Genomic DNA, 14300 nt, shown 5'->3' on the forward strand with positions numbered 1-14300 from the left:
AAATGCGCATTCAATCGGCCCCTTATGCAGCCAAACTAAAAATATATAAAATAATACTTTTAACCGTTTAACTGATAGCATTAATCGGTCACAAACACACCCTTTCGATTAATAGATTATTTTGAGCATCCCTAACACCAACATACAAAAATATGAAAACAATGTCTTTTCAATCTGAGCTTAACCCTAGGTCTTTGTCATTCTAAACAATTTTAACCCTGGGCAATGTGTTAAATGTAAATCAACATAACCCAGGAGTCAGTTTACTCAGGGTTTAGAATGAACTTGTCAAAGCCTGAAAAGTTCTTGTAATGCTTAAAACTGCTTAGTGGAATGTCACATGCAATAGTATTTTGTTTGATGCATTTCTTGTATGATTGTTATTAAAATTTTTTCTTGTTTGTTTGACAAAGTAAAATGTACCTTAGACCAGTCGATGTGTGTCCTCCATCAACTTTGTCAGGCTCTAGCGTTGACTGGTCACTCTTTATAGACCTGGGCTTTGGATCTGGTGGGTTTGATCTCTGACAGCTGAATTGGCATTACAGGACAAAGATAACAGATCAGACACCATATTTATTGCTTATTTAACATTTAAAGAACATCTTTCTATGTTTCTAAGCAAGTGTGGGAATATACATTTATATAATCTAATTTCAAATGAACAATAATCTACATAAAACTGAAAAGTTATATTCTTAGGTTTTTGATTATATCATTCTATTAACAGCCCAGTAGGCTTGGGCGGTATCCAAATTTTGATACCGTCAAACCGCCTCCATATTTTACCCCTGTATCCGGTATTACCTGCGTAATAAAAAAAAATTATGACGTAAGGCTCAGACAGCGTCAACAAACTGTTAGCTTGAGCCTAAACCATTCAGAAACTGAATACATTCTATGCGACCATAGGTTCGCGGTCAGAGAGGAGAGAGAGAGAGAGAGAGAGAGAGAGAGAGAGAGAGAGAGAGAGAGAGAGAGAGAGAGAGAGAGAGCGCGCAGCACAGCACCTCTCCCTCTCTCTCTCTCTCTTACACAAACACACACACACATCTCTCCCGCGATTTATTCAGAAATTTACTCCCACACTGTAAGAAATCTGGCCGGCTCCCACGGAACAGCAGCGGGAATGCAGAGAGCTGTAATCGGGCCATAAAAATTATACCCGATAGGTCCCGAGTCCGACAGGTAGGCTACATTTTGATTGACAGCTTTATAAAGCCCGAACCCGTTTGTAGCCCGACATTATTCAAATGTGCTCATGCACACAGCTCTAATGCACTTTTTCAAGAATGAGTCATTTATATGTTTTAACATCATTTATTTGTAACAAACGTAGACTATAGACCACTTGGAAGTTGGAACAAAGAACTAAAATAATTCCTCTGTAACATCGTAACATCTCAGCACTCTATAGGTCTAGGTACATGCACTTAGCCTTTAAATTGGCCATCACACCAATGAAAAGAATTCTTGCTTAACAAATCAAATTAAAATAAACTCTAAATGATGACGGGTATTTTGGCAATAACGAAATTAAGATAAAGGCTGTGCAATTTGTTTATCCACTTCTCTTTACAATCTGGCATTAAGGCGGCGGTGAAGATGAATATTAAAAGAATAATGTCACCATTAGCCTGTATACTCTGTCTACATTATGATTATATGGTTTAATTAATATTTATTTATAATTGAAAAACCCTTTACTCACCAAGGTTAGGCTACGTGTGTTTGTGGAGGAACATTATTAAATCCACTGGCTTTAGCGCAGTCTCTCACTCATGGTGCGTCCAGCAGAACTGAACACCCTTTCCTGCGGCTACAGGTCGAGATGCAGAGTTCTGATCTGGCTGATTTTGCAAGTTTTGGGTAGGATTGTTTGTTCATCTTCTACTAGTCAGGAACATCCATTTAATTTTCCATGACAGCAGTTTCAGTGTAGCGAATGGCCTCGTCATTTTACCTGTCAGCTTGCGGTTTAGGGCTCTACCGTAATACGCAGTGTATGAGCGACCGCGAAATACCTGCGGCTGGAATAACCGCTTCTTCTGAGCTAGTGACTGACTTGACCACCGTCAAAATTCGCTTTTTATACTACTTCATCATCATTTGTTTCACCTTTGCAGGGATGGATTGTAATGCAGGGATTTGGATTTTTTCGGGTCTCGCCGGGTTCGGGCAAAGATCTTCAGCTCTAATGCAGATATCTCGTTCATATTAACCACGTCTCCTTTCTGTTCAGTCGAAACTGCCAAACTGCAGGACACTTTGGAGCGCCACTCGTCACGTCACCTCTCCCTGTCCCTCTCTCCCCCTCCCTCTCACCCTCTCCCCCTCCCTCTCCCTCTTCAGGGTATCTGCACATTTTTTAACAGAAAATTTAAGACCTTTTAAGACCTTTTTAAGTCCTCTAAAATGAAAATTTAAGACTTTACCTAAAAAAAAAAAAAAACAGGAAAATGTTCAGTGTGAACACAGAATGATGTGGTGAAGTATGGCGGCAAATCTATGGCGGCAAATCAATGGCAATATAAATCGAGCGCAGCGGTGATGTTTGCGCGCGAGGAGAAGTGAACCGTGAGCAGATTACTTGGTTGACTTGGTTTACTTGTTATCTCTAACGCTATTGGCTACTGTGCCTTTCCGGAAGTTAGCCGGGATTGGACGCAAGTTAAAAGATCATGCCGTTAAATATATATACAATTTGCAAGTCATAATCATAAGAAACTTTCTGAGAACTTTATGAACTTTATGAGGATTCAATCTCGAGAAACAGTCAAATAATATCCAAAATAATGACTTGCATTCTTGTAACATGACTTTCTGAACCCATTTGATTTGTCCGTGCAGCACTTGTCTGGTTTGTTGTATTTTACTTCATTATTAACCACAACAGCAGTGCTCATTATTACACTTGGGGATGATCTTTCTAGGAAATATTGTCTTCAGAAGAGTTTATTTGCGTTTTAGATCTTTATAGATAATTACAATTAATTTATCTTTATAGATAATTTTTAACATTGTTTGTAATATAGATCAGTGTAAAATATATATATATCTATATATATTATATATATTTTTCAATCTCATTTTTAGTTAATGATTGAATAACCTGCATATAAAGACTTCAATCAAAAATGATTAGCCCAATTAAACATAAAAAATACAGTGACAGACATTCAGATGGGTTTTTATCGCCACCTATTGAGCAACAATTTAATTTCTACAATCTTCGTTTGGCTTTACTCACTATCCATTACATCATTCCACTTCAGAGGCATACAAATACTACTTTCTATACGACAGGCCCACATCTTAAAGGTCACATATGCAGTTGAAGTCAAAATTATTAGCCCACTTTTTTCTTGTTTTATTTCGGCAAGAATAAAAGCTGTTTTAATTTTTTAAAACCCATTTTAAGGTCCATATTATTACCCTCTTTAACCTATTTATTTTTTTCGAAAGTCTACAGAACAAACCATCGTTATACAATAACTTGCCCAATTACCCTGCCTAGTTAACCTAGTTAAGCCTTTAAATGTCACTTTAAGCTGTATAGAAGTGTCTTGAAGAATATCTAGTCTAATATTATTTACTGTCATCATGGCAAAGATAAAATAAATCAGTTATTAGAAATGAGTTATTAAAACTATAATGTTTAGAAATGTGTTGAAAAAAATCTTCTCTCCGTTAAATAAAAATTAGGATAAAAATAAACAGGGGGCTATTAATTCAGGCGGGCTAATAATTCTGACTTTAACTGTATAGTGGAATAACAGACTAATGGCAATATATTTACTATAAACCTTTGTACTTTATGCACTGCATGCATGTATAGCCTATTTTGTATACTATTGTCCATCCAATTTATTCTGACTTGTTCTTCACAGAAAATGAGTCAAGGACAATGAATCTTAGAAAAAAAAAAGATTTTTGTAAATTTGAACACGTTTAGTTTGAGTTCAGTTTAAATGTAGGTGCTAAACTTCATCAAATGGTTCAAAACACATTTAAAGTCTGAATTATTCGTCCTGATTTAATAGCCCATGTATATTTTCCTCAATTTCTGTTTAATGGAGAGATCTTTTGCCACATGGTATAACTCTCTCTTTCTCTCCCAATTAATAAAGTTTGTTACAAGAATATATCTCATTATTTTGATATGTCATTATATGACTTGGTCATGATGGTAAGAATAGGCATTATTATGAGATTAATTATTACAAAAAATATCTCATTATTGAAAGTAAGTCTCCACCTATTATTAACTAAGAAAGTAAGTCTATGTTTCACACTGTGACATTATGATAAGATTTCCTATATAATTTTATTTAACGGGGAAACTAGCTTACCTGCGTCCAATCCCGGCTAACTTCTGGAAAGGTAGAGTAGCCAATAGCGTTAGAGATAACAAGAAAACCAAGTCCCGCCCTAGGACTCACAAAAATCTAAACTGTTTCGCGCGAGCAGAGAGAAGAACCAGCGAGCGGAGAGAACTGATCGCGCGCGCGCTGTAGGCATGACCTCGCTCGCGAGAGCGTACATCGTGCGCACAGATGATAATGTGCACGCGCGGGACTTGTTTTCTCGCGCTGGATCAGTTGAGCGCGCGCGTGAAGATCCCCTGTGCGCTCGCGAGCTGTAATTTTCTCGCGTGTAGACCTGTAATCTGCTCACGGTTCACTTCTCCTCACGCGCAAACATCACCGCTGCGCTCGATTTATATTGGCATTGATTTGCCGCCATAAGACGAGTCGGACATGATATTTAAGATCCCACATGAAATTTAAGACCTCCTTATGGAAAATTACAGAATTTAAGACATTTTCAGACCTTAAAAATCGAAAATTTTATTTAAGACATTTTAAGACTTTTTAAGGACCCGCGGGGACCCTGCTCTTCCTCTCTCTCTCTCCTCCACACTGTCCCGTGATGACAACCAAACATACGTTTTTGTAGGCATTAAATAAAGGATATTTAATATTTTATGACGGTATAACGGTATTGAAACTCACACCATTGCTATTTTTAGATCCAGCGGTATACCATAATACCGTAAAACCGCCCAAGCCTACAGCCCAGCCATGAGAGACATTAACCTTGGTCTTTCTGACTACAGGCTAAGCCAAAGTCATGCAAATGCTTTAAAACTACTCTGCCTTTGTCTTTGGGTGATCGTTTCAGGGTACAGAAACCCTTTTGTTGATTGATTTGTGTGGTCAGTAGCTGGGCCGGTATCTAACACCTAAAAGCCAATTTACCCTGCTGACTCCAAAAGTGAATTTGCATGCTTTGTTTAGGCGTCTCCCCTCCTCATAAGAACACAATATAGACATGACATCTGTGTCTTAATTCAGACTTGTGATAAATCTCCCAGACTGCAGAGCTCCAGTAGGCTCTGCAGACAAATGGACTTCTTGAAGATGCTGTATGACTGCAGATTAACCAACACGTCTCATTAAAGGAATTCTGCTTGTTTCGAGTCTGTTGGACGGGGTTCTCTTCTCTATTCACTCAATTCATTTTTGTACAACACAAGTCTGATAAATATCTTTACTGGCTTTGTTTTGCTTAGTGGAATGTCACATGCAATAGTATTTTGTTTGATGCATTTCTTGTAGGATTGTTATTTAATTTTATTCTTGTTTGTTTGACAAAGTAAAATGTACCCTATTCCAGTCGATGTGTGTCCTCCATCAACTTTTTCAGGCTCTAGCGTTGACTGGTCACTCTTCATAGACACAGAGCTGGACTCTGGTGGGTTTGATCTCTGACTGCTGAATTGGCATTACAGGACAAAGATAACAGATCAGACACCATATTTATTGTTTATTTACATCTACGTAAAAATCATATAAAGAACATCTTTCTATGTTTCTAAGAAAGTTTGATAAGGATCTTTACTGGCTCTGTTTCTTTTCTTTCTTTCTTTTTTACATTTTTATTAGAGATTTAACAAAATTTACAAAAGTGTAAATTGGTTGTTTTTGTGTTATTTCAAGCAAATTCGTACTTCCGGTTTGAAACGAATTTTTGAAGCTGCGTCACGGTCATGAGATAATAGTGTGTATTCCAGCGTGCAGACTGGACGTCTGTGCCAGAGTGAGTCTTATTACGTCTTACAGTGTGTTGCATTAATGCATGAGTAAGGCTTGGTTCAAACCAATCAGCGCGCTCTATTGTGCAACTTCAATAATATTCATTAGTGTCACAGTGTTTACGCCACAGAGACGCCACGTTGTGTTGGCAAAACAACACTGTAAAAAATTTGACCTTAAATTCACAGTAAATTACTGGCTAATAATTGCATTACTTTCACAGTAAATTACTGTATGTAAATTCACAGTAAATTATTGTGAGGTAGTTCACAGTAATTTACTGTGGTTTTGTCACATTAAATTATTGTGAAATTACAACCATATATTGTAACTTTACAGTAGATAATAAAGTCCGTTACTGTGATTTCACAGTATTATCTTGTAGAATTAACTATATTTTACTGTGAATTTGTTAAACGATTACTGTGATTTAGCAGTAGGTTGCGGTTTAAATACCTGATTTAACTGTAAAGTTAAAGTTATATCCCGGATTACTGTAATTTAACAGTTTGGTGCTGTAAAATTTCAAAGCAATTTTAGGTCACACAAAAATGAAAATTCTATCTTGATTTACTCACCCTCAGGTTGTTCCAGCTATGTTAAAAATGATTTTTTTTTGTTAAACACAGGAATAAAAATATCAAATATCCCTCTTTGTGTCCAAACAACCTGAGGATGCGTAAATGACGACAGAATCTTCATTTCTGGGTGATCTGAGAAGACTCTAAAATCAAAATAAAAACAAACACACATACATTTTACAGATTTATTTAACAGCTTAATGACATCTGTGTAAACATTTCAGAAAACTTTCAAAAGGTGAAGGTGAAGCCTCAAAAAATACTATAAGAACATATTAATAAAAAAATCTGACATCATATGTAGCATACATATAAAAAGCAGTGCTTCAGAGTGCGCGCTCTCTCATTATATATATATATATATATATATATATATATATATATATATATATATATATATATACACACACACACACACACACACACACACACACATGAGAGAGAGAGAGAGAGAGAGACAAAACTTCTTGCTAAATTAGGCAGTCGTCTATTCAAGGTCAATCATTTTCCTGATAATTTTACACACTTGCTGGTTGATGTGTCTTCTCTGCTTCTTTGACTTCGTCTGTCTTCCATCTCCAAACTGGTGCCCAAAAAGCACCTATAAGCAAAAGGGCAGACAAACAGTTAGCTTCATACAACACTACTGGGACACTACTGCTGCACTAGAGAGCAAAATTACTGTTAGCTTAGTTTGAACATGCTGACAATACTGTAGCTCAGTCAAACTGCAATCATTTAAACAAAAACATCTGAAAAACATTTCCATCACAAACACAATCAAGAACAGTCCAACAACAAATAGTGATTTGAATGACCTAGGCAGAGCATTTTAAAACAGTTGATTTGATTTACACCTTCTGTTTACAGACTATAATCTAATGCTGGGTTCACACTTATTGCAAAGTAAACACATGCATACTAAAAGTACTTGCTCTTGAATACTAGCAGGATGTTTCTTGCATCAAGCTAATTTTTCATGATTTAAATATTAGGAAAATTTTGCAAAAAAAACTTGATTGAAGTGATACAGCACTTGTGTTGTATTCATTTCAATTAAGTTTTTTGTAAATATTCCAAATATTCTTCCACATGTTTTGAGTTTCACTTAATTTGTGCTGCCCAGTAAAAATTTCCCACTATTTATGCATTTGCAATGACTTGCATGTAATCCACTCACCTGAATAGGTAACTTCACATATGGTATAAGAGCCCCATCCTTTTAAAGACAGCTTCCCCTCTGGTCTCCAGCACAGACAAACAAATTGTGTCTGCAACACGGCCCTTTATAACAAGGGGACAAGGGGAGTCATGACTTGTGCTACTATACATTCCTTGTTTAACCCCCCCCCAAAACAAGCCCTCAGTTACAATATTTATTGTTGACATTACCTTAAATTCCAGAGTGCAAAAGGCAACTTCAGCATACTTCAGTTTCAGACCAGATCCAAAGTCAGTTGTGAAATCCAGGTGAGGTCCCATGACCACTCGACCTTCCAAGGAATAAGACTAAAAGGGGGAAAGAAGGACTAAATTAGAGGTGTTTGTGAATAATTAAAATTGTTTGTAGAAACAAAGTTGACATTCCATGCTCTGCCTATTAAAAACCAAGCAAACAAACACACATGCCCAGTAAAATTGCTAATAAAAATAAAAACTATAGTTTAAAAAAATCTTTGTCTAATATTTACTACTACTGGAGGTACTGGTGGAACTTCTGGAAGAAGAAAAAGAGTTTGTACAAGAAACTGCTCACAACAAATCTGTGAAAAACCTGACATTTAAAAATCTAATAAAAATGAGGAAGGCATCAACATTACCTTTAATAATCAAGCGAGGGTTGATTGGTAGCATCAGTGTTTCAACATCAATGGCTGTGGCTGCAAAAAAATATGAATATAATAAAGAGTAGAATAAGACTCAACCTAACACACGCACACTCTCTCTCTCTCTCTCTCTATATATATATATATATATATATATATATATATATATATATATATATATATATATATATATATATATATATATATATATATATAGGTTTAGATCGTGATAATGAATTTAGGCTATATTTGTGTGCTCAGAATTTACACTCACCTCACACTTCAGCTATTATCAGGTAAGTTACACCTGAACACCAAAAAACAAAATCTACAGTTAGTGACAATATACAATTAGTTCTCATTAGTAAATGTTAGCACTGCATTAACACCAGTGAGAAATATACAATATGTACTGTGTTAGTGTTAGTTTAAAAGAATACAACTGAATTGTATTATAAGCCTCATTTAATAAAACAGTTAAGACTCGTTTCATAATGAGTTTAGTTTAGTTTAACTAACTTACGTTAACGTTACAGTGAACAAAATTAACGTAAAGTTACATGATGGTGACTAACCGTATAACGTTAACTTAAGTGAAGGTCAGAGCTTACCTTAACTTTAGTCATTTCACCTTTACTTCAGTCTTGTACTGAAACAGAAAAAGCAGTTAACAAGAAGTTAATTAAAGAAAATTCCCTTTCTTTTATCAGGAACTAACGTTAACGTTATGCTAATACCTCAGAAAACACTACAATCACCATTCAGCGTCGTTAATTTCTTGTTTTAAAAAAGGCGCGCTTAAACCCTGTACGTGCGAGTACAACTAAAGTACTCGGTAAATTCCTGTTAAATGACATGCACTATACAGAAATACACATACAACACTCATTTAACGGACAAAAGTCATATTTTAACACTTACCGAGGATGAATTCGTTTGGTGAAGAGACGAGGCAGGCGTTGTCTGTGGTGATGGCGCTTGTTTGCGGTCGAGTCGAGTCAGTTCTGTTAAATGAATCGGCTCCTTTAAGTGAACAGTAAAGAGTCGAATTCGGCTCCTTTAAGTGAACAGTAAAGAGTCGAATTCGCCTGAAAACGATTCCATTTTGTATAATATTGCAAGACGCAAACATATAATTCATTAATATTTCATCATATTGCTTGGTTCGTGTACTGCTTGTACACGAATTGCTTGTTGATGACTATGAGCTCATGAACACGTCTGATAAAATATCTGAATCTGATTCAATGTCACACGAGTCCTGAATCGAAGCAGTGCAAAAGTAATATATTGATTGAAATATAAAGTTAATTATTTTCTTCGCCATTCAAAATATTATATATCTCTGACTTTAACAATAAGAATAAAGTTCGTTTGGAGTGTTTTGAGAATTATTACTTTTTCCTCCCAGGATTCAATTCGCACCAAGCTGCATCAAGCTGTAATGGTGGATGAGAAGGCACATAATATTATAAATATTGCTTTTAATATGTAATGAAATAAAGTTTTAATACTTTTTCATGCGAGAATGTAGTTCTTCAAAACTCAAATCTGTGGATTGTTAGTAAAGATTGTGTGTAATTTTAAGTGTGTTTTGCCGGTAGCGGAGATCTATGACCTCCAGGCGGTAACGGCGCTCATTACTCATGTATCCGCCGAGAGGTGCCTGTCTTCAGGCTAGACATTGGGACAATTGCCCCGTCTTCGATGGCTCTATATGCATCCGAAAATTAAGTTTTAACTGTTTTTCTTGCTAGAATGTAGTTGTTTAAAACTCTAATCTGTGGTTTATTTATATAGATAAAAAAATAATAATTATATATATATATATATATATATATATATATATATATATATATATATATATATATATATATATAATTCTGAGATTAGTGACCTCCAGGCGATGAAAGGTGCCCAATACTCATGAAACCGTCTAAAGCAGACATTTACCCTGACATTGAAATAATTGTTGGCTGTTTAACAGTCTTTGGTTTCATTAATTAATTACTTTTTATTCAAGTTTATTATGTTTTGGCTAAGCACACAGTTGTTCATTAAATATTATTTCATATTCTATGTTAACTGTACAAAATTAAATAAAGGTGCAGTACAACCAAAAAGATGTTGGTAACCAAATCGTTTTGGGGGCTATAACATTCTGTTATTATCTGTTAAAAGTTAATTTGTATTAATTTCTACGTTGAGTTAAAAAAAGGTTTGAATTTCTATAACTAACGTGCAAAAGATATAGCCCTTTTCACAGTAATTTGCTGTAATCATGCTACCTGCCGTAATTTCACAATAAAATTATGAATACAACATATTACTGTGAATTTTTCAGTTAAATACTGTGAAGAGATACTAATGTAATTTACTGTGAAAAATTACAGTAACTTGTTGTGAAAACCTGGAAATTTTTTACAGTGAAGCGTGAAGTGTTGCTTTTATAGTTTGCTGCCATTAAGTTTCGTTTTCATTTTCTCTCTGTGAGAGCTCATCTGGATGACGTGTGGATTAACAGTGTACGCGACGCTCGACAACAATAACTTACGTGTCTAAGGAGGAACATTGTTTACCTGAGAGCTGTTCTCATCTGCAAACGCTGAGATCCGGATTCGCTTGTAGTCTCCTCTTCATAATGACGTGGCTCTAGTTGCTAGTGATTGTCCTGTCTCTACAGATTTGGTAAGTGAGCGACCAGTGCTCTTTGTTTATTCAGTTTGTTCGTATCGAATTAAGTTAACTATTGCACTGAGTGCAAACATAGCACCGCATTTTGTGACCGGAATAACACACGCGGCTTTCTGACGCTACCTGCCGTGTGCATCTAAGTTTCAAATATCAAATCAAATATCTCGTTTGTCGGGAGGGGCATGAATGAATTCCCTGAATGAAAGAGCCAAACTGCAGTTAAAGTCCACCATTTAATAATTTGGCAAATAATTCGACTACAGATGTCCATGTAGGTTAAACACCATCATTTTCTCATGTGTGTGTATTTTGACTGAAACTCGCGCGTGCCCAAATAGACACTCCCACACCATCCCACTTTTCTTCCTCCGACACTCCCCCCTAAACAGAGCTGGACACGCCCACTTTTCTGACTTTTTCCAAAGTAGAGGTGTGAAAACACCCTGCTGAAACGAGGGGGTTTCATGGCCCTTTAAAAAAGACGCAGCTCCAGTATGTGGTGATTATCCTGTCTACAGATTCGGTAAGTGTATAAGATCAGCGCCCTTTCTTTGTTAATTCAGATGGCAAAGTTATAGTTGGTATAGTCAGCAGTACTCTTTCAGTGTTTAAAGACAGACCTTAGTCAAAATGATTTCTAAGTTACTTAGTTTGCAGTACGTTAATATCACTACAATATTGAAAGATCCGCTGTAAATGCTGCTCTCTGTGTGTAAACACGTGAACACTAAGCATACTTTTGCCGACAGTCGTGTTGAATTTTCAGCGCAGTTTGTGACAGGATAGTCTACACACACACACGGCTTTCTGACCTCCTGAGTGCATCTGAGTTACAGAGAAATGCAGAGGCTTTTTTTTCTCTAATACGACGTGCGATATTAAACATTCCATCGTCATTAAACACACTGTCTCCCCTGCGTGTGTGTCTTTGTTTGTACTCGGTCAGAAGCGCGTGCCCAAATGGCAACTCCCATTTTTATTTAAACCCTGCCCATTTTTCCTCCCCCGATACTCCCACCCAAACAAAGCTAGACACACCCACTTTCCTGACTTTTTCCAAACTAGAGGTGTGAAAACATCCTGCTGAAACGGGGGGTTTCATGGCCCTTTAAACCTAGGTCTTTGCCATTCTAAATAATTTCAACCCTGGGCAATGTGTTAAATGTAAATCAACATAACCCAGGAGTCAGTTTACTCAGGGTTTAGAATGAACTTGTCAAAGCCTGAAAAGTTCTTGTAATGCTTAAAACTGCTTAGTGGAATGTCACATGCAATAGTATTTTGTTTGATGCATTTCTTGTATGATTGTTATTTAATTTTTTTCTTGTTTGTTTGACAAAGTAAAATGTACCTTAGACCAGTCGATGTGTGTCCTCCATCAACTTTGTCAGGCTCTAGCGTTGACTGGTCACTCTTCATAGACACAGAGCTGGACTCTGGTGGGTTTGATCTCTGACTGCTGAATTGGCATTACAGGACAAAGATAACAGATCAGACACCATATTTATTGTTTATTTACATCTACGTAAAAATCACATAAAGAATATCTTTCTATGTTTCTAAGCAGGTCTGATAAGGATCTTTACTGGCGATGTTTCTTTTCTTTCTTTCTTTTTTTTTACATTTTTATTAGAGATTTAACTAAGGGAAAAGAATGTACAAAGTTAAATTTTTACACTTACAATACAATTATTTATTCATCCACATAATATCAAAGGTATTACAATCCTTTAGGAGTCTTTTTATACTTTACAGTTTTCTTTATTAGAACTGAAATTAAATTTAAACGCAAACAAACTAAATATGTTATTTTACACAGTTGTTCTAAGTCCACTCATACAATTGATGGATTACTAGTGTAAAAGGGATCAGACGTTAAAGAAATGTCAGGACAAAGAAGCTTGATCAATGTGTATGCTAAAATCCACACCAACTAGGGATGCTCATTTAGGTTAATTTTGTTAACCGACAACTGCCCCTCATTAATCGGTTATTAACGGTTAGCTGGTCAGATTACTATTAATTTTTTATTAAACAAATTGACGTGTCTATTTTGTGTCTGACACATTAAATATTGCATTTTAAAATACTGATTTATTTTTATATGCTAGCATATTAATAACGGAACAGAACAACAGAGCATTTTCACGCACCAGCAGTGTTCAACACAGAAAAGCAGAATAAACTAAATAAAATAAATAGGACTGCCCTAAATTATTATCACTTAAATAATTAATTTATATTACAAAACGAAAACACTGACTGTTTCTTTTTAATAACTGGCTGTTTTTTTTCCAATCATATGTTTTTTTCTTCCGTCAAATAAAAATAGCAGACTTCCTCAAATCGCTCGCTCCACGGAAAATATGCATTTATGTAATGCCCCGCTGTTATTATTATAATCACAAAACCTTTTTACATTTTTAATAGAAGTCATTATTTTAAAGATTATGTCTTGCTATGGTTTCCTCTCTCTCACACGGTTCAAGTGTGCGCGCTGCGTGATGAAAAGACAACAACAAGGCGCGCATATGTTGACTTTTTGTAAACAGTTTTGTTGTTTAAATATGATATTGCATTAATGTGCATACATGCTTTATAAGCTGTAAAATAAAAGGTAAAGCCTATTTGTTGCGTTTATTACGCAGATCCAGGTCAACATCAGCGCTGGTTTGGTATCAACACGTCTGTATCAAACAGCAATATTCTTCTTCCATTTTGTTTCTTTGGCAAATGTGTCTGTAGCCACGGGTTATACGTTATCTTCCCGCAAGTTAAATATGTCTTGCAGTTGAAGAAGGGGCCGAAAACAAGGCGCACCTCACTGCCTTTATGTTGACAAGGAAAAAGGAAGGAAAGAAGCGCGGTCCTCTTATGAAACGACTGAATCAGCTGGGTATCGATTGTGCAAAAGTGTTGCTGTCTGTGTTGTTACAATTGTAATATTTATTAATATTGTGATATTCAAGATTTGTACATTCATACAGCTCTGGATAACTTAAAACAGCGATTAGACCTTCAGAGCGGCGTTAATGCGTCCTGAAGTACAGCGAGACGGCTATAAACTCCAGCAAGATAGAGTGATTATATACAGAGCCATA

At 35.9% G+C, this 14300-nt stretch overlaps 1 protein-coding gene across 20 annotated transcripts in view; it reads right to left on the reverse strand.

Annotated features, from left to right (window-relative positions):
- Nucleotides 1–14300, reverse strand: part of si:ch211-149a19.3 — a 52985-nt gene that overhangs the window by 27915 nt on the left and 10770 nt on the right. For 10 of the 20 annotated variants that reach the window (XM_073931316.1, XM_073931308.1, XM_073931318.1 and 7 more), the window contains 3 exons: nucleotides 12551–12658; nucleotides 5670–5777; nucleotides 424–531 (listed from right to left, as the gene is read on the reverse strand). In XM_073931316.1, coding sequence (XP_073787417.1) covers nucleotides 424–531; nucleotides 5670–5777; nucleotides 12551–12658 — 324 coding nt within the window. The remainder of the gene's footprint in view (nucleotides 1–423; nucleotides 532–5669; nucleotides 5778–12550; nucleotides 12659–14300) is intronic. The other 10 variants (XM_073931314.1, XM_073931319.1, XM_073931313.1 and 7 more) reach the window with 4 other exon arrangements.

Source organism: Danio rerio, chromosome 19 (assembly GCF_049306965.1).
Source record: "Danio rerio strain Tuebingen ecotype United States chromosome 19, GRCz12tu, whole genome shotgun sequence".
NCBI lineage: Eukaryota > Metazoa > Chordata > Actinopteri > Cypriniformes > Danionidae > Danio > Danio rerio.